At 41.2% G+C, this 21,993-nt stretch overlaps 1 protein-coding gene across 2 annotated transcripts; it reads left to right on the top strand.

The window, feature by feature from the left end:
• Positions 1 to 307: 307 nt before the first annotated feature.
• Positions 308 to 1,848, top strand: LOC116910507 (C-C motif chemokine 12-like). 2 transcript variants are annotated; one of them, XM_032914405.1, is made up of 3 exons: positions 308 to 423; positions 1,050 to 1,167; positions 1,550 to 1,848. In XM_032914405.1, the coding sequence occupies exons 1-3, from the start codon at positions 351 to 353 to the stop codon at positions 1,653 to 1,655; spliced, it is 297 nt and encodes a 98-aa protein (XP_032770296.1). In that variant the 5' UTR covers positions 308 to 350; the 3' UTR covers positions 1,656 to 1,848. The 2 variants fall into 2 exon arrangements, with proteins under 2 accessions (XP_032770296.1, XP_032770297.1); XM_032914406.1 differs by having other exon boundaries at positions 351 to 423; positions 1,056 to 1,167; positions 1,550 to 1,655.
• The last annotated feature ends 20,145 nt before the right edge of the window (positions 1,849 to 21,993 follow it).

The following is a 21,993-nucleotide window of genomic DNA, read 5'->3' as shown; positions in this document are numbered from 1 at the left end:
TTTCTTTCTTCAGTAAAGATGAGTTTTCCATTTCAAAGAAAGGAGAACCCCTATCCAATGAGGTCACTCCCCCCATATTGCTGGCCTCAGCTGAATACCTTTCCTTCCCTGTTTTACAGTCTAAACTGGCAGTAGACAGAAACCATACAGCTTCCCTTTGGCTGTGAGGAAATCACCCCTGGGGTCCCAATGTCTACTCAGCACAATTCTGAGGCTCTTACTTCATCCTTCTGTAGGATCCTACCAGGCTCCTTGCTTCTTATAAAAGTCAGATGGAGCTTCCAGAGGAGCAGAGACGGTGACTGGCTCCTGAGTCCTCCAGCTCTCATTCCAAAGCCTTTGGCCTCAACATGAAGATCTCCACCCTTCTTTGCCTTCTGCTCATAGCTGCCGCCATCAGCCCACAGGTGTTGGCTGGATCAGGTAAGGCTTCCTCTCTCAGCACACTCCAGAGCTGCTGCATAGTCTGCAGTTTGAAGATGGAGAGATTCAGGTTATAAGAGAAATTAAAAAGAGTCATTGAGCCAGTGACATTGTGAGCCAGAGCCAAGTGCTCAGAGCACTGAAGCCAGGCCCTGTGATGTCTCATGACACCAGCTCTGGGACAAGATGCTGAATGCAGCCACTACAGATATTGCCCTCTCCTTGTTTGGAGAGGTGACTCAGCATGGCTCTGTGGTGAGAATGACATCTCAGCAATAGAGGAGTGACAGATATGATGGCTTAAAGAAGAATTTGCGGGTCATGGTTCAGAGTGCTTCAAGAGAAGCAGCCACGTGTGGATACTGGGGAGGCTTCTTAAACTCTAAGCCCACAGCAACACAGTGATGGACAGCCAATTCTTAGAACTTCTTTGCCTGTGTCAGAAATTGATGGGATTTTTTCCATACATAGTTAACAGCAAGGACATAATCTGTAATATTCGGTGACTGGGTTCTAGATATAGAAGTTGGGATCTGTAACTCTTAGATACAGTCCAGCATTCTTCCTTCCCTTGTGAGAATACCCTGCAAGGTCTCCTAACTGTCCCTTTGCAAAATTATTTTCAGATTCAGTGTTCACCCCAGGCACCTGCTGTTATAATGTCATTAAGCAGAAGATCCACATTCGGAGGCTAAAGAGCTACAGGAGAATCACAAGCAGCCAGTGTCCCCTGGAAGCTGTGATGTAAGTTGGCCGTGCCCAGCACTCAAGACAAATTTCCTATTTGAAGAGCAAATGAGAGGAGTCTGGACTCATGGTCTTAAGTCAAACAGATATAGCATCTTACTGGTCTGGTCCCCTCCTCACCTAGGAAAACTGATCCCCTTAGAGAACCCATACTTCCATTAGTTTAGAGAAATTGCACCCAATTCATTTAGCCAGGAGACTGGAGAGATTCAGCTAGGAGAGCAAGAACAGAGCTTCTTCCTGAGTCCTCCTTCCACCTTTCCCAATCTTCTCTCCTGCCTCTTCATCTGTGGAGGAGTAGAAGAGCCTAGGACCAATAGGTCATGCTCTGAATAGAACCCTCAGAGCTCCTTGTCTAATGATGTCCTCTCCTCCACAGCTTCAGAACTGTACTGAATAAGGAGCTCTGTGCTGACCCCAAGGAGAAGTGGGTTAAGGACTCCATAAACCACTTGGATCAGAAGTCTCGAACTCAGCATCCTTGAACCTTCACGTCTAGGCTGAAAGTTCCAGAAAAATTACATTTATTTCCTCTGACCTTCCCCATGGACAGTGTGATAGTTATTTACTATGATATCTAAAGAGAGATGCTTTTAATAATTTAAAACACAAACTTACTGAAGTAATATTTAATGATATCTAAGTTATATTTGGGCCAATTAAACTGAATTTAATTTACAAACTGTGTATTTATTTTTATAAAAACTCTGTTAAATTCCTGGCAAAATGTCACTATTCTTGCTCGCACTTGCCCATGGATTAGTGAGATCCATCCATGGCACATTAGCATGATACCAGCTTTGTATTCTTAGAGAATGAGTGCTTCTTCTAGTGGAGCGTGTACTTCCTACTGCTGTCTTCAGTGTTATTATATGGATATAGTATTTTCAAAGAAAAGTACGTATGTATTCTTAAGTATATTACTCTAATTTTGGATCACGTTAAGCTGGAAGGGGAAACCATCAGCAATGGGTAACAGTGTGAAGGACCGTCCTGCCAGAATGTCTTTTGGTGGGGTGGGACCTGCTGAGGTTCAGGGAGAATGGGGCAGGACATGACAGGCCCTGCTCTCCCTCAAGATCCAGCCCTTCCATTAACTGACTGAAGGCATGAGCTTCTCCAAGTCCATTTCTTTCCTCATTACATCTAACTTTACATGGATCCCCTTTAATGGCTTCTCACAATGGTCTTGAGACTTTTCTAGCTTCAGGGCTTTCCCATGAAATGTATTCTGAAGCAAGCCCAGAGTAATAAGATCTTAGGGGTAAAACCAGACCAACAAGGAACACTGGACATCTTTGTGCCACATCTATTTGGGATTTTTCTGTGGATAGCTCTCTAACATGTCTTCTGTGGAAGGGCTGTGGACATGATAGGCTACGGATACACAGTGCTCTTCTGAAATGTCCTAGAGGGAAGGTACTGAGTCAGAGAAAAGAATCCAGCCAACTGCATGTCCCAAATCTGGAGGAACTGGGGGTAAGCATTAGAAATAAAAGGTTGCAGCCTTGCTGCAGGGACTCCTTAACTTCAGGACAGGAAAGTGTTAAGAACACAGTAAATGTACTCAAACTGTAAGGGCAGAAACACACTGAGAGGTAGTAACAGAAAGAGTTGCCAGGTCTAAGCATAGGATACTATGAGGAAGAGGGAGCCAAGGAGCAGCCACTGCAGTGGTACAGCAAGATCGTGACAATCTAAGCTGAATGCTCGCAAGGGTGAAGTCATAAATAAAAATAGGCAGAGTAACGCGGTGTGGAATGCTGTAGAGGGGAAACAAAAGACCCTGGATATGAACTCACCCTTAGAAGCTCACATAGCAATTTAAGGGGCTGGCATTCTTCAATGCAGAATTAATTTACTTGTATTATGGCCTGAGTGCCTTGTTCTTTCAAGACTCATATTGGAATCTAGTCATGTCCCTTTGTGCTGTATGCACGAGGAAAGTAAGGTGACTTGCTTTACAAGTTTAGACAGAAGGCTCAGACAATCCAGTATGGCCACTGGTGAGGCAACCTGACTGTATCACAGCCCAGCAGAAAAACAGAAAGGGTGCTGTGTACCAAAGGCGGAGGGCACACAGAATAACCATGTGTATTCAACACTGTACCTTCAAACCACTCCCAGCATTGATCGGGGTGAAGCTCCCAACACCAAAGTTTCCATAAAGTCAACCCCAGTACATAAAGGTCCCTCCACCATCTCACCATCATCAACCATGCTAGGGACCAAGCTCCTAGCATGTATTCATTGAAGGACACTCACATAAAAAACGGATAATGCATTATGATGGGATTAAGAGGCAGGACCTTCAGTAGGTGACTGAGTCAGGAGGTGTCTGCTTTCATAAGTGATATTAATGTTAATAGTAAGGCTTGGGTTTTTCCTCTAGCTGTGACAGAACACAGAAGGTATACAGATCAAGCCCTGGCCAGACGCCAAGTCTACTAGTACATTGATCTTCACCATACACAAATCCAGAATTTGAGCAATTAATCTCTCTTCTTTTAAGTTACTATGCCTAAGGTATTATGTTTTTGTAATAGGAATAGATAGGTATAATTGCTATGTTAATGGTGTTAAATGTCCCTCCTAAGCTCATGTGCTAGAACATTTGGTCTCCAGCCAGTGGCATATTTGAGAGACGGTATAACCTTTAGGAAAGGAAGAAAAACATTTGGAGGTGAGTGACATGGAGCAGGTTCTTAAAGGTTATAGTCCACCTCGGTTCCTGTCTGCTACCAAAATATGGTCAATCACAAGCTCTGAGAACACAGGCCAAACTGTTCACATCACAATACCATCCAAATACTATGACAGACTGTACTCTCTGGAACTGAGAGCCAAACTAAATACATCCTCCCTTAAATTGTTTCTGTCAGGTATCGTAGGGAGATTTCAGAATGGGCAGGGGAGACGAATCAGTGAGTAAAGTACTTGGGCCATCGAGAGGATCTGAGTTCAGATCCCCAGCTCCTACATAAAAAAAAAAAACAAAATATGGTAGTATCAATCTTCAACTCCAGAGGCAAGAAGAGTAACTAACTGAGGTAATCTTTGTCACCCAATCAGTCCCAAGGCCAATTTGTAAGAGCTCATGGGCATCCACTTAAAGGTAAGAACTTCTCTTTCTGGCAGTCTCTTTCTTCTACTTATGTATTCATGTGTGCTATATGTGTTGTATATGTCTGTGTGCAACATAAACCTAAGTCAGCTAAAAGAATGAGAGAAAAATGAGAGTAGAGTATAAGTAAATAATAGAAAAAACTAACGAGACTAAAGTGGATCTTTGAAAATAAAAATAAAAGCAAAAACATTCATCTGGGACAAGCACGTGCAAAGGGTAAAGGCACAAATTACTATCAGAAGTGCAAGAAGAGCGTCTTTACTATTGCCTTAAATAAGACAAGACCATGAAGAATGTAAGATTATCAAGAACTCTTGGTCCAAAACCTGAAAGCATAGGAAAAGCTATTCAACTTCTTGAAATAAGCACTCTGCCAAAACTCACATAGAGACATAGGAATAATCAAGATGTATCTTTCTCTATCACATAAGTTGGATAAAGAATAGTCCTCCAACCCCTAAAGTACAACAATCTCCCAAATTATACCAATGAATTCGACTGAACACTGAAGTTACAAATGACACCCATGCTCAACAACTTGTTCTAAAACATAAAAGCAGAGTGACACTGGTGAATGCACTTCAGGATATACATAGACAGAGAGAGACATGCTGTGCTGTGCTGAGATTACAAGTAAGAAGAGCCAATATTATCTGTTTGTTCTTTGCAACCTAGCAGAAGCCAGATAACATATCAGGCAAAAGCATGATCCATATATATATTCTGGACACCTCCCTGGACACCTAGTCCAGCTGAAAAGGGTCATCTCCAGCCTCAATGAAAGACAACCTGTCACAAAGAGGAGAAGCGATTGAGGGAGACAGGCCAATGTCAGCCTCTAACCACAGACAAACCTACAGGTGAGCATATCCACACATGCTCTAGCAAGCATCAGTGTAACACACACACACACACACACACACACACACACACACACACACACACACATACGTTCGCAGAGAGATAGGGGTAGGAAGAGGGGGAGAGACTTAAAACTATTCAAAAAATGATGACTGTAAACTATCACATCAATCAGCTAAAGGAGAAAAGGTCACATGTTGCTATCAATAGACCCTGAACAGCATTGAACAAAAGTGCACACCCATCAGGGTTCTAAAGCCAAAATTGCTTGGCAACACACTTGGAACAGGAGGAAGCTTGTTCAGTCTAATGAACATCTATGATGATCTGTAGTAAATTCCACACTCACCGCTGCTGAAGTAGATGTTCTCATAAGGTTGAGACTAACAGAGCACTAACCTTTGCAGTGTCCTATCAGTGGGAGTCCTGGATGACTCATTAGACAGAAAGAAAAACAGATGGGTACATAAATAGAGGAAGGAAGTTAAGCTGCCTTTAAGAAAAACATGTTTGACTTCTGCAGAAAATCATAGCGAATCAATGACAGGTATAAAAATAGACTCTTACAATTTATGATTGTAGAAGGATTTCAGAATGGACAAAGCAAATGGAATAGGTGGGTAAAGTTCTTGGTGCTCAAACATGAGGACTAAAACTTGAATCCCAAAACATTCAGATTGAAAAACAAACAAATGAACAAACAAACAACAACAAACCAGGCATGGTGGGGCTTCCATCTGCAATACTACTGCAGAGATTGGAGGCAACAAGTACATCGTGGAGTCTTGCTGACTACCCAGCCTATAAAAAATCAGGATCCAGGTTCATAGAGAGACCCATACACCTCAGGTACACACAGGTGTGCATACACACACTCTTGCACACAAAGGTCATAAAGCACAAAGATTCAATAGCCTTCCTGTATATCAGTAATGAACAGCTCAAACTGAAATTAATGACGCGATGTCCCTTATATTGGCCCCAAAAAACTACATAATAATCAGTCTAGGGAAAAATGCAAACATTCTTATGAGAACAACTACAAACCTCTGTAAGGAGAAAGAACTGAGCCAATGGAGGAGATCTCTGTGTTCGTAGGAGACAAACATAATCAACACTGTCAGCTCCCAAGCTCTCCCCCAGCAGAGCTCTTCATTCAGCACAATTCTAATCAAAATCCCAACCAAGCTCTTTGATGGATATTGACAAGCTAGCTCTAAACTTTATTCAGAGAGGTGAGTTAACACCACACTGGAAAATAAAATCAGAGAACTCATGTTACCTGACTTAGAGACTTACCACCTGGTTATAGTCACCAAGGTGTATGGGACTGATGATGTGATGATGTAAGAAAATACATCAATGGGACAGAAATAGATCTGCACACGTTGCCTTGGAAAAGCATCATGGATGATTCTAAGAAGTTAGGACAGTATTTTCAGCAAATGATGCTGTAACAAATGTGAAAATTGTAAAAAAAAAAAAAAGAGCTTAGGTAGAGACCTATTTTTTCACCAAAAAAAAAAAAAACCCAAAACAAAACAAAAAACAAAAAGCTATTAGGGACTGGAGAGATGGCTCAGTGGTTAAGAGCACTGACTGCCATTCCAGAGGTCCTGAGTTCAAATCCCAGCAACCACTTGGTGGCTCACAACCATCTGTAATGGGATCTGATGCTCTCTTCTGGTGTGTCTGAAGACAGCTACAGTGTACTTATATAATAAATAAATCTTTTTTTAAAGTTATTAGACGCATGCTATATATATGTATATCTACTGCTTAGAATTCAAAGCTACACAACTTCTAGAAGGTAAAGTGGAAGAAGACATAAGGTGATGTCTTGGCGACTTTGTTGGGACAAAATACCCTGAGATAGATGGTGCATATGCATGAAGCATTGACAAGCGCATCTTAATGGAGAGAGGGTTAATTTTGTTCTAGCATTTCAGAACATATAGAGTTCATCATGGTGAAGCAAGCGTGGTTGGAGGATCATGGGTTTTGGCCTGCACACTGGCCTTGACAGCATGGAAGCAGAGCATAAAAAAGAACTGGGCCTGGCTACAAAACCCCAGAATGCTGCCAGCCATGTACTCCTGCCACCAAGACTCAGTCTCCTAGAGTTTCTACAACATTTCCAAGCAAGGACATAAGCAAAAGTTTGGCCCAGACGACCAAGAAAAGACATGCCATGTGTGTTCTCCCTTGCTGCCTGTCCCTGTGATAAACACTGACCAAATGAAACTTGGAGGAAATGGTTTATTTGGCTTAGAGGTTACAGTCCATCATCGAGAGAAGTCAAACCAGGAACTCAAGGCAGGCACTGAGGCAGAGACCACAGAGGACCACATTTTTCTTGTTTGCTAAGCCTGGCTGGCTCAGCTATACTGCCCAGGCCTGCCTGCCTAGGGATGACACCAGCCACAGTGGGATGGATCCTTCTGCATCTGTTAGCAGTCAAGAAAGTGCCTCACAGACATGCCTGCATGCTAAGTTGGTGGAAGCAGTGCCTTGTGTAAGGTTCCCTCTTGCCAAGTGTGTCAAATTGACAACAGACGCTAATTACAATAGTGCACCCCTTTAAGACTTTCATCACTTTTCCCTTCTTGTTTGTCCCCAATATTTCACATGAAAGGCATCCCATAACACCCAGTATAACTGTACAGGTTTTATAATCTTTTTAAAAAATTCCAACCATATATCTTTAAAAGTTAAAAGTCTATTAATTTAAAACTGAAACACAGCTATTTTTTTCCTTGCTCCAAGAAGGAAGAATCTTTACACAGCTACCATCAAATCAACGTAAACCAAAATCCAACAATGTAAATAGTTCAGGGTCTGCCAGCAGGGGTTCACGCATGATCTTCTGAGCTCTCCAAGTCTGCCATCTTCAGTATATACAGAACGTCTGGGAGGCCCAGCCTGGCTCCGTCCCACATCTGCTATCCTTAGTGGAGGCGCCATGATCTTGGAATCTCTAAGAATTGGGGGTCTACACTGAATCTGAGGCTGCACCTTTCCCAGTTGTTTCTCTTCTGTCCTCTTCAAAGCCAAACAACCTGACACATGGTACTAAGCCTCAGCTCCTCTCCACACCCCCTTCATGCCTATGGATTCCAGGATGCTCCGACCCTGCCACATGGTGCCAAGGCTCAGCTGCTTTCCGTCCTGCCCCAACTTTAACCCCTTGTATAAATGTTGATGAATTCTGTCTGGTCTTGGACATTCCTTGATATAGTTCTTGGTCCAATGGTTTAGTATAAATTGGCTATTAAAATTCTATTTGTTTGGATGTCCTTTTATATTTCAACACATTCTGTTTATGGTTTTTTTTATCCAGACCATTGAGTTTGGTCATTTGTTAGCACTCAATTTTCCTCAGTGCCACACTTCTGTCAATACAAAAACAGAACCCACAATGCTCACCTCAAAGGGGAGAAGAAATTATTCTGGAGCTAAATGTGAGTGATTATGGCCCCAAAATACAAATTTATATTACCTCAAAGTCCATTGTCCAAGGTGGTGACAGTTTGGTGAAATTTTTACAAGCAGAAGGCCAAGAAACTCACAAATAAATATACTTTTTAAATACATTAAATAAATACAGCAAAGTAGAAAAATGTCTGCCATGGGCTTCACATGCTGTCTGATGATATTCATAACTTTTGATTGGTAGAAATCAGAGTTCTGATAAGCTAGCACATTCCAAAAGGTTTGAATCTGTTAGTCATGGGATATTAGGTCCCACCCAGATATGGGCAAGCAATGATTATTTAGGATGCTAAAATAGTTCAGGTAAATTTGAATTAGGCTCTAGACTTGCAGTGTTCCAACCTCTCTACAACCATTAGGCCTAACCAGTTAACCAGTTTTACAGAAAGTTTAGTTGACGGTGCATTACCAAAGCCAAGAAAAGAGACAATGCTTAAAAGCTACCAGTTAGCATTCTAGGTGGTCTTATGATTAATTGCATTAACACAAACTTGAAGGTAGTGATAACTTTTTAAAATCCAAGCAAAGAATCCTCTCTCTCTCCCTCTCTCCCCCCTCTATCTTCCTTCCCACTTTCTCCCCCGCCTCCTAAGTGTCCTGGGCAATAGAGCAAATTATCACAGTTGGGCTCTTTTTTTTTTTTTTTTTTTTTTTGCTTTGTTTTTGTTTATGGGGCAAAGCCAATCTGTCCCTAGAATCTCTAAATAAAATGGAATCATAAAACCTGTAGTCAATTTGCAAGATCACTGATTTTGGAATGCCTATGAGGATGTGTATGCACTCATATGTACGAATGGCACAGGTTCCACTTATGGAGAGCACCCCAAAGCCAACCAGAGAATGTTTCGTTGCTGTTCCTATAACATTCATGCCTCTATTGTACCAATGGACACATCTTGTCCGGACATCATTGTTCACAGCTCACTGTTCACAACTGGCATCCACATGTGAAAGAGAGCACGATGTTAATTTAGGTCTGGGTTAACTGGATTGCTTCAAACTCAATCTATTTGCCTATTAATTTCACAATTTTGTTTTTTCTTAACAGTTGAGTAATAGTCCATTATGCAAACATGCCACATTTTCATTGGATTGTTTTCAACTTCTGAATATTGCAAATAGAGCATCATGGAACAAAGATATGCAAGCATCTTCATGTGGGATACAGAGTCCTTTGGGTGGATGCTGAAAAGTGGATCATATGATAGATAAATTTCTAGAATTTGGAAAAGCCTGCACACTGATTACCGTAGTGGTTGCACCAGTTCAAATTTCCATTGGGACTTACTAGATTTTCCCCTTTCCTCATATGCACTTGTTGTTATTGTTTTTGTTTGTTTGTTTGTTTGTCATACACATTCTTATTTGAGTAAGAAAAATCTCCAAGTAGTTTTCCTAGTTTTGGTTTGAATTTCCATGATAGCTTAACTAAAAAGCCCTCTTAATGTTTAATTTTTGTAGTTCTTTTTATATTCTGGATAATACCCCTCTCTCAGATGTATAGCTGGCCAACAGTATCCTGTTCTGTAGGCTGCTGCTTCAATTGAATAGCTATGTTCTTTGTTGTACAGAAACTAAAATGGTTTCATGTAGTCCCATTTGTTAATTGATGGTCTTAATGTCTGTGCTATCCGGTTTGTTAGGAAAGTCTTTTCCTGTGCTTATGAGTTAAAAGTTATCTCTTACTTTCTCCTCTATAAGTTTCATGGTTTCAGGTCTTACGTGAAGCCATTGATCCTTTTGGAGTTATACATAAGTTGAGAGATAAGAATCTAGCTTGATTCTTCTACTTGTAGCTATCCAGTTTAACCAGCACCATTTGTTGAAGATTCTGTTGTTTCTCCCATGTGCATTTATGGTCTCTTAGTAAAAATATCTGTAGTAGGTGGCTGTATGTGTGTGGACTTATATCTGGGTCCTCATTTTTATACATCAATCAGTATGTCTGGTTTTGTGCTATAACTATTAACCTTATAAACTCCTATATTCATGTATTATTAAAGGTGATAAACATTTTGGTTCCATCAAACTTTTTACTTCAAACTTGTACCAACTTCTGCTGGACTTGTGGACTGCAAAACTGCTGATTCGTGTTCTTCTTCATCTACAGTGACAATTGAGTATTCCAAGTGCCTAAGCTCAAGATTCCAATGACAGTCCCGATTCCCTGTTTCTGTGTTTCTTAAATCATTTTTCTATTTATATATTTTGATAAGTGTCTTATGCATTTGAAAATCTCTTTAATATTTTATAAATGACAAACATCATGATAAATCATGTCTTCAGGGAAGGCTCAAATGAAGACACCATGCCCTTAGTCCATCATTCTTTCTTACATCTGTTTGCCTTCTCACATTTCAAACTTTTCCTGAAACAAGTCTTGATTATGGGAAAAGATTCTGTAGACACAGGAAAAATAAACAGTTGGATTAAGGAGTATGGTGACTCAGGGCATGCTAAGGAGTTTGGCCTTGCTAGCTGTTTTTAGGTCACGATGTATTCTTGAATGTTACAACTTTAGATATAATGTACTACTATGTCTGACATTTAAATGTTGTCTCTGATAAAGGTCAAAATTCAGAAAATCATGAAATATTAGACATTAGCTCATGGTGGCTTAATATAGCAGATATAATTCAGAGATTTAATCCTGAGTGGTTTTACTAGCTATATCCCTCATTTGAAGACTTTCTTCCTGCCTACTATTCAGGAAACTTTGCCTATACTAATGAGGAATGAGACCGGGCATGACAGTGTTTGGCATCCATACACATTGAACAGGATGCTTGGCCAACAGGGTTATTGTGAATTGAAATTCTCAGACAAAAGTCGTACATATATTAAGGATTCTGCAAGGAAACAGCTCTGTGATGTAGAGAGTTATGCTCCTGTAGGATGCCTCCCACTGCAGGATCCCTATCACTGCAGGATCCCTACCACTGCAGGATCCCTATCACTGCAGGATCCCTATCACTGCAGAATCCCTACCACTGTAGGATCCCTACCACTGCAGGATCCCTATCACTCACTGCAGGATCCCTCCCACTGCAGAATCCCTATCGCTGCAGGATCCCTACCACTGCAGAATCAGCACCTGCTGCCCAGTTCTCCAGGACTTTCAGGCTGAACCAGACATAGTAGAGCAGCTCTGTAATTACAGCATTTGTCAGACCGATAGGGGAGACTTACAGAACAAGGACAGCCTGGGGACAAAGTAAGTTCTGGGAGAGCCAGATCTACTTAGTCCTCATCTCAAGAACACCCAAAAGAACTAGCTAAAACAGAAGGGCTGAGGTACAGCTGCCATTTAGTGGTAGAATACTTACCTGGCTATCATGTGCAAGGTTCTGGCTAACATGTAAAGTTTCTAGTAATAAAAGAGAAAGGAAGAGGAGACAGGAGAGAAAGAGACGTGAGTCTACCATTTTTTCAGGGTACTTTGGAGTCCATCTAGGTTCTGAAAAAAAAAAAACACCCACCTATCTTAGGGTTGCAATAGCCAAGTGTAAAAGGGGCCAGGGGCAAAGACTTGGGCCTATCTTCAGCCTTCTGACCCCCTTCAAAAAGAAGCTTCTGGCTTTTACTCCATGAAAACCTTAGTTTCTATTCTTTCTTCTATACAGATGTTTTCCATCCCAACATTTTAGAATCCCTGATCCAATAGGATCACTTCCTCCATGTTGCTGCTCTCATGCTTACCCTTCGGTTTCTATCTCACAGCTTAAGTTAGACAAAGATGGTAGAGGCTGAGTTTCTTTCGAGCTGCCAGGAAATCACCTCATGATCTGATGGCGACTCAGCAAAACAGATATCTTACTTTCATCTCCCATTAGGCATGACCCTGTCTGCCAGACTCCCTGCTCCCTACATAAGGCAGATTGGAGCCTCCTATTTCTCCATGGCCTACTTTCCTTAACTGCCTGGTCTCACTTCTGTAGCCATGTATACATCCCCTACCCTGTGGTTTTGTCCTATAAAAATGGCTTGAGAAAATACCTCAGGCTGACCTCATGAACCCCATCTTACAAACAGACAGCTACTGATTGAGCTCTGATGTGTACACAAATAAAACTTGTTTTGATTTGGCTATAATGTTGGTAGGTGGTCTTCCTCCTTGGGTATGTGGGATCAACAAAAGTTTTGTGTACTGTACCAAATTTTATAAATAGATTTAAGTATTGGTAATTTAGCAGAAGGATGACAAGTCAAACAGTAATAGTTCTGTATAATAGAATTCTTTGTGGAAAATGTCAGGGCAGGGAGGCAGAAAGGGGGAGTGTGGATAGGGAGGGGAAACACCCTTACAGAAGAAGGGGAGGGGCATGAGATAGGGGGCTTATGGGTGGGAAACCAGGAAAGGGAATAACATTTGAAATGTAAATAAAAATATACAATTAAAAAAAGAGAGTATTTGGATAAGCACACCAAGACTGGTTCCCTGAACAAGACAAATCTGCCAGGGCAGTGGGTTTTTTGTTTGTTTGTTTGTTTGGTTGGTTGGTTGGTTGGTTGGTTGGTTGGTTGGTTGGTGTATTTAGTATAGCAAGAACAGATGATTTCCTTGCTCTCTGTGACTTTAAGTTTTCTCTTTCTACCACGATAGTTCCTGGAAGGGAACTCAAGTCTTCAGACTCCACAGCAAAAGCCTTCACCTGCTGAGCCACCCTACCAGATTTCATACATGTTTTTGAATGCCTTGCTGCTGGTCAGATTTCACTGGGACAGAGAACTCAGCAGTAGGGAATTTCTGTGGATGGGGCCACTCTGCAGGAATGGCTTACAGTTTGATTCCAATGTGATGTGCGAGTCTGTGGCCCAAACTCCTTTCTTTCATCAAACCTATCTTTGTACAAAGTCTCTCCCATGACCTCTTGCAACAGTCCACTGACTTTTTCTCTCTAACCCCAGTTTTTTCTGAGACTGAATTCTCAAGCCCAGGTTAGCATCTTATGATGAGTGAAACCAGACTTCTGAGGAAAGTCTATGTCTACATCCACTTGGAGATTTTTTCTGAGAATAACTCTGACACATCTATCCTGAGAGTAATGAGTGGTAAAGAAAAGCAAAAAGACAGGACTTTTCTGAGCTTCCAAGAAAGAAAATTGGGGGGGGGGCGCGGTAGGGTATGGAGCTCCAGGCAGCTAAACACTGAAAAGACAGGGGAATTGGGATTGGAAAATTAGGAATAAAAGATTATACCATGGCTTTAGGGGTCCTTGGAGTTGGAGTGGTAAATATTCAAGTCCTAAGGCACTAGTAAATGTTCTGAAGTAGCAGAGGACAGTAACACACTTGGAGAAGCAGTAAGAAGAGTTGCCAAGTCTGGACACAGGATTATATGGTGCAGGGAGCTCACTAGGGCCTAAGCAGTGAGCCAACACAATTGAGTTTCAATAACAGTCAAGGCAGAGCAATGGCATGAGAAGTACTGTAGTAGGTAACAACGAACTCTGGGTGTGGACTCAGCCTTCTACAGTGGCATAAAGGAATATTCAAAGGGTTTTGAGACTCAGAATTACTTTATTTTCGTTATGATCTCAAAGTCCGCACCCCTCCCAGTTTCATGATGGAATCCAGCTCTACCATCTTGGGACATTTGTGCTGACTGTGCAGCTAGCACTTTATCCACTGAGCAACCTCCCAGGCCTTCATGGCAGACTCTTAGAGTCAAGCTTACCCTGTGCTTCATGAGCTTAGCTGCCTCAAAGACAGAAGACAGAAGTCCTCATTTAAAAGCAGAACTGTATTGGAATTTTGATGGGAATTTTACTGAATCTGTAGATAGCTTTGGGTAGGATGGCCACTTTTACTATGTCAATCCTACCAATCCATGAACATAGGCTATTTTTTCCATCTTCTGATGAATTTCTTGTGTCATACAGTTTTACCATGCAAGTCTTTCACTTCCTTGTTGAGAGTTACCCACAAGATATCTTCTATTTTGAGGGTATTATAAAAGGTGTTTCCCATATTTCTTTCTCAGTCCATTTAGGAGGGTTACTGAGTTTTGTGAGTTAATTTCACATCCAGCAACTTTGCTGGTAGAAATTTAAGATTACTTATGTATACTATCATATCATCAGCAAAAAAAAAAAAGATATCTTGACTTATTCCCTTCCATGTGTATCTCTTTGATTTCCTTCACTTCTTTTAGTACTCTAGCTAAGACTTAAACTACATCATTGAATAGGTATGAGAAGAGTGGACAACCATATCTTGTTCCTGATTTTAGTAGAATTGCTTTGACAATTTTCAGTTTCACATGAAAGCACACACAGAGAGAGAGAGAGAGAGAGAGAGAGAGAGAGAGAGAGAGAGATCTGAAACAATACTGAATACTTAAAAGAACTGTTGAAAGTGTCACCATCATCAAGTTGTACTGCAGAGATTTTGTGACACAAGAACAGACACATTGATCAATAGAATCAAACTGAAGACCAAGACATAAATCCACAACCCTGTGGACACCTGATATTTTTAGCCCAGAAATATATCCTGGAAGAAAGACAACATCTCCAACAAATGCTAACGGTAAAATCTGATGGCTTCATGTAGAAGAATCCAAATAGATCCACTCATACTCAGCAACCCCATTCCTAACCCAGAATTTATCTCCAACCGATAAATGCTTGCAAATGAAAATTTAGTTTTCTCCAAGGAAATTTCACTAGGGAAACAAACTACTCTTAAGGGTAGACCATATGCCCAGCAGTTGATGGCAGAAAGAAAACAAATTCAATGACATCGTTAGAGGTTCCTTGTCTCATAATGTCATGTCAGGACTTTTCTTCTTCTTCCTTTTTTAAAAATCTTTTTTGTTGTTATTTTTATTTATATTTTCTCTTTTTTTTCTCTACAGGTCTTTTGCGTATATACCATGACTTGCGTTTTGTGTTTTCATGGGATTCCTGAGTGTGTGAATGAGTGAGTCTCTGTATGTATAACTGTTTCTCTTGGGCTTGCCTTTTCTTGGGCTCTTTTCCTTCTGTTTATTTTGTCCTATCCCAATGAACCCATTTGTTTTATAGTGAGAGACAGAAAGGAGATAGGTTTGGATGGGAGGGGAAGGGAGGAGGAACTGGGATTAGAGTAAAAGAGAAATCACAATCAGAATAGTGTGTGTGTGTGTGTGTGTGTGTGTGTGTGTGTGTGTGATAAAATGAAATTAAGATAAATAAGGGGAACTTACTCTTTGTCCAGTCATCTCCCTTGGGTTCTTTCTTCATGCCCATGTGAAGAGATAACAGAATTCCAGCCCATATGGAAACACGGACGACAGAGAAAGGCTCTGGTGCATAAACTGAGCTAATTCACTTAAGGCAAAACACTTTCCCCTCAATTTATTCAGAAGTAAAAATAGTACTCCCATAGTGGAGAGATGTCTAGCTAATGACCTCACACATATCTCTACCCTTCTTTATCTCTTAGTAGCCATATCTGCTGACCAGGTTGGAAAAGGTATGTAAAGTCCCTGGCAGTAAAACCATTAAACTATCCAGGATCACAGCTTATTGGAAACACCCCTAAGTTACTTATCACCTAATTAGAGAGGCGTTTTCACTGAAATTCATATCCAAAGCTCTAGAGCAAACAAATCATCGGGGCACCAAAGTGAGACTGCACCAAATAACTTCAGCCGAATTTAACCTCTCTCTTCCACATCCTCAAGATCAAACTGGACTCAGAGATGTGAATCCAGTATTCATAAAATATTGGGTCACAATTCCCAAATGTCCAAGGCATGAAGACTCAGCCTGACCTGACACCAGGCTACAAGGAAAGGACACAATCCAAAATTTCAACAGCTGCATTCTGTAATTTGTTATTTTGCATCTAATAAAACTGACCTTTGCGCAAATAAATAACTATAACAGAATGTGTTTTGTCTTCTTATTTAGGTGATTGGTATGTTGTGTGCCTGGGCTTCAAAAAATGGTTTTTAACCCTACATCTTTATATTCATGAGTTCATATCTGTGTGTTCTCATGCACTCCCATGCACACTGGAGACAGAAGACACAGAACCATGGAGGCCACTAGTCTAGAACCTCTTCTTCAGCATGTTTTGATTTCACCGGATCTGAGCCTGCAGTGTATTGTAAGCTATGACTCATTTTATTCTTTCAACATCTGTTCACGATGCCTCTTTCTTCTCATATTTTCTTCCACAGGCTCATCCTGGGTGACTTGCTGGGTGATGAGCATCCAGTGCTATACACTTGCCTGAGCTCAGAAAGCAATGGGGAAGGTCTCTAGGTAGCAACCTTCCAAAGGATGCCATTGAGACAGACATTTAAAAGCCTGTGACTTCTTCTACCCAGTGGCTGATTCTGGAATTAATTTTTTAAACTTTTATGAGCTCCAAAACCATGGCTCCCAAGACTGACAAGATACCAAGTGACTTTTGAGTCCCCATCCCACTCTGATCCCTTCACAGTCTGATCACTAAAGTACCTTCCTAAGTGAACTGTCTGCACACAGGTCCCAACTAAGTGTTGTCTTTTTGGTTCTTTTTTTTTGTACCCAGTCAACATTTTCCTTGATCAGCACTTGGATCTCAGTCAGCGATTAACTGGATCCAGGGCCACACACTCATTTGGGTTCTTTTATCAGTGCTAGATCTGTGACCAGGGTCAAGGCCTCAACAGCAAGCTCTTCAGAGTCAGGGCAGCTCACAAATCAGGGCTAATGAGAATGAAACTACATTAGCCTCTTGACTATGGAAAGGATGCCAGGAAATAAGCCACTTATGGTTGGAGAAGGACGCAGACATGTGTAAGAAGTTGGGAGGCTAAAATATATCTTCTTATGGCATTGATTCTGTACTCAAACTATAGGTATACACCCATGGTTTTAAGGATAGATTACAGACAAGGACACATAACTAGAGCTCTATATAAATACACATGAATACATGAGAGCATTAGCATACACATATACTGGTCATGTTCATTGGGAACACTTAGAAACAATGCTACATGTGTGGCAATGTGCACAGCAAGTGCCAATTTATAAAGACCACTCTCTATTAAAGAAGCAGAGAGTTCCTGGGGATAAATGCCTGCAACATTTTGTCCTGTTAAAGAGAAATGAAGTCCTCAAAGACTGCAGGAGATATATGAAAACATGAAAGAACCAAAGAGAAGAGGCTCATACCAGCCATTCTGAGACAATACATTCACCAAAATACGTTATTTTAGCCCACTGAGTAAAATCAGAGAAGGAGAGGCCCTAACTTGCAAGATACTAGCCAATATAAGGAATGGCAGTTATTAGAGTCACCCCTTGGTAGCCCATGAGAATGAATATTAATTCAGCCAAGAATCATCAACAAATGCTCAAACCAGTGGGTGAATATTCAATTGAGTATTAACATGAAAAACATCTTTCCATGATATAACAGAATAACTAAAGAAATAAGAGATCTGATTGATGTACATTGCTAATAAGAGAAGAGAGCTACGGAAATGTTAACTGTGTAACACAAGTTGACACAGCCAGTGGTGAGCATACGTACCTCCTGCTGGAGTCCGTCAAGGACACGACCTGACTTCAGTCATTCTGCAGCCAGACCTGGGGAACCAAATCTCACCAAAATAAATGTCCGGCAACTCAAACTGAGGAAGAGTCTACCGAGTAACCGGACTACAAAGGAGACTAGGGAGACATGGCATGGCTCCTGGGTCCATAAGAGATGTTACTGAGACGATGAGATGATGCTCAAATTTTGAATGGGCTCTTTTGATCAGATCATAATGCTGGATCCACAGCCATGTTCTGATTATGACCTTTGTACAGTTGTTCTACAGAGATTTGTTGTTTCAGGAAATATGCGCTTAGGTATGAAGATTTAATTAAGATTTAATTAAGATGCCTACAAGCAGATCTCAAGTGGTTTTGTTTTAAAAAAATAAAAAGCTTATGCATCACGGGCAGGGGTGGGGGCTGGGTGGTCAGACATCTGATATTGCAACACTTCAACTTGCTTACTGAGTCATTGCCTTTGTGTGACACTCATCTCATTTTGTTTTCAATCAGTGCTCCACTCATGACTAATGAAGTCGAGCATCTCTTCAGATGTTTAGTCAGCATTTGATGTTATAAAATCATAGTCTTCATCTTGCATTCCCTCTTAGTAGATTCTCTGGATATTTTGAGTTAGAAGTATTTTGTAGCCAGGGCTCTATTCTAAGATTCATGAGTGAGATGTTATCGTGACCTGTGACTCACCTTTCCACTTCCTTCAAAATTACTGAAAAGGTTTCAGGATTTCAATACAGCCTAGTTTTCCATTCTGTTCTGTTATTGATAGTAACTTTGTTTTCTGTTAAAACTTTTGTCTCGTGCAAGAGCATGATGAATCTTCACATATTCTTATAGAAGCTTCTATTTTTCTGTTGACATCTTGGGCTATGATCTATCCGCAATTGACTTTAGAGGCAGTGAAAAATAAGAATTCTAATTCTATTTTTTTTCACAGAATATCTCATGATCTAGTACCAGCCATTCATATGCCTTTTTTCCCAACTAATCTGGAATGTATGCTTTGTTATGAACCTAATACACATGAGGTGAACAAAAGTTCTACAGTATTGTCTTTAAAGATTTTATCAACTATTTGGGGCTTTTTAATGTCTTCTTGTAAAGTCTGGAATAAACCTAACAGTTTCAATGAGATATATTTCTCCGGATTTGCATGTGAGTATGCCAACTTTTATAATATAACATTTCCCATTCATGTGCATGGCCTCTTCCTCCACAGTTTAGAGAGCTGTCAAGGCCAGGTTAAGTGTGGCAGCGACATAATTCCTTCAAGGAGATCCTGAGAGGCTATTGAGTAATGCTGTAAAGGTGAATCCTGGCTTGTAGCAGGGACTCCAAGGTATTGGTGCTGCCAGCTGTAACCTAGTGGCATCTGACATGGAGAGCTTCCTACCAGCAATGGAACCTGCCCAACTCCAGGCAGCAGCAAACCCCTCCCAGGATCCACTATGAAGAACTGATAGGGACAGCTCGCCCATGATCTAATAACTAGAAGAGAGTGGGAGCATGCATGACATAGGAAAGTAATGGTATCTAGTAGATATCTCATTGCCCTGAGACACTTTCAGAATCAGAGAAGCCAGGTCTGTACAGCTCAGCACTGCTGTAAGATGACTGCCCTGTGGACAAGAATCGGGGCTTCTGAACTCACCTTCTCCCTTCATTGACAAACAAAGAAAGGCCTTACTGGCCCCCAGGAAAGTCAGAGAGCCAGAATGACTTGCAGGAGGAATGGTGAGTGGCCATCGGGTGGCTGGCCTTCTTTCCACTTGAGAGAAACAGTGACAAGACACATCACATGTGGCCAATAGGATACCCCTGGGGAAGATCTGCCAAGTTTTAAAATGTTTTGCCAATTCTAGTATGATGGTTAATTTGGTAGCTTGACACAAACTAGGGGGTGTCTGAGAAAAAGGGATCTTAATTGAGGAATTGGCTCCATCAAATTGGCCTGTGGACAAGCAAGTCTCTAGGCCATTTTATGATTAATTATTGAAATGAGAGGGCCCAGACAACTGGGGATGGTGCCATCCCTAGGCAGGAGATCATGGGTTCTGTTTAAAAAAAAGAAAAAGCTAGTTGAGCAAAAGCTGGAGACCAAACCATGAAGCAGTGTTCTTCCTTGGCCTCTGCTTCAGTTCCTGCCTCCAGGTTTCTACCTGGAATTCCTGCCCTGGCTTCCCTCAGTGATGAACTGTTACCAGAAAGTATAATGGGAAATAAGCCCTTTCTGCCCCACGTTAGCTTTGGTCAATGTTGTGTCACAGCAGGAGAGCAGCTAACTGAGATAACCAGACATGGCAGACGGGTTGAGTTTGTCAACAAAAAATGGAGTACAACCAGGACGAAAAGGGTCTCGATGTTGTTTTTAAACTCATAAAAATGTGTTAGAAGTGGACTTTTATAATGGTGTCCTTAGACCACCTCCTCAGAGAGACACCCCTCCCTGTGCAATGTTCTGGAGCACCAAGACCAGAATGCAGATGAGGAGATCCCTTGCCAAGCTGACCACACAGAGACATCTTTAATACAACTGTTGCGTGTGTGTGCATTTTATTCCATATTATTGTCTATATAGTTGGCAATGTTAAGTGTTTCTTTAATATGTCTAGATTTTCTAGATGTTCTGAGATGGATACCTTACACAGTATACAAGAAGAAATAGTAAAAGAAACCATATACGTGTGTGTGTGTGTGTGTGTGTGTGTGTGTGTGTGTCCCTTTTTGTGAAAATGTCTATGAAATGACATTTTTCAGGGAGGGAATAGCCAAATCTCTCCTGGCTTGTACATATTTTGCCTGTGCTCTGGCTCCCAGGAGAAGGCATGGCAGAGCAGTAAGCACTCATGAACCCCTGCCCAATTTTTCTTACTTCACTGCATATATAGGGTTTATAAAGGACACAGAAATCCCTATTGTAAGCAGCTGGTCGCTTTGCATACTAAAGAGGCTACCAGTACACAGCAAAAACAGTAAATTAATATATTTTATACACGTGGCATTAACGTTCTAAGGAAAGACTGATTTCTGAGCACTTTGAACATTTCAGCCCACTATGGTGGTAAAGAACGGAAGGATTCCAGCTCAGGGTGCACATATTTTATTTTTCATTTATTACTATTGTTACACGTGTGCATTTTACTGCCAACTGCCATGTACACGCTGTGTCGACTGAGTCCTTGCTGGATGCAGAGGCAGTAAAATGTCACTTTGGTAGCAATTCTTTTTTGCTAGAGTCCATATGAAATACTGTCTTTGGGAAATGGCGTTACGAAACAACACCCAGGAGTTGAGTGGTCCTCTCCTGCTCACTCAGCGGATGGGAGGAGGTGAGGGACAGCATGGCAAAAAGCAAAGTGCTGCTGGTGCTTATTCTTGGATCCTCGGATGCTGGCTCCCTGGATGTTTAGCACATTTTATTTTGCCATGCGTGTAAGTGAATATGGCGGACAAATAGGTCCACGCCTCGTTAAAGCAGTTGCCAGCAGATAAGAAAACCAATAGCGAAGCTAGCACATTTTATACTCTTCATGTTGAAATTCATAGGAATGCTTGTTTTCTACAAATGGTATTTTGATGCAACATTGTTTCATCATTTCTGAGCATACCATAGGCCCGTGCTAGTCCACTGGCTTGAAGACAGAGAGAAAGCAGGACCTGGCGGAGGGCGTGGTCACATTTGGCAGACACCTGTCGTTGCAACTGTTGCTACATATGTGGTTTAATTCACCACCACTTTGTGCGTAGTGGAAAGGTTCTTCCAAACATTTAAACATGATTAATGTGTCTGAAAGTGGAAGC

Source organism: Rattus rattus, chromosome 9 (genome assembly GCF_011064425.1).
Source record: "Rattus rattus isolate New Zealand chromosome 9, Rrattus_CSIRO_v1, whole genome shotgun sequence".
Lineage (NCBI taxonomy): Eukaryota > Metazoa > Chordata > Mammalia > Rodentia > Muridae > Rattus > Rattus rattus.
Note: the sequence above shows the minus strand (reverse complement) of the source record. Positions and strands in the feature narration are given on the sequence as shown.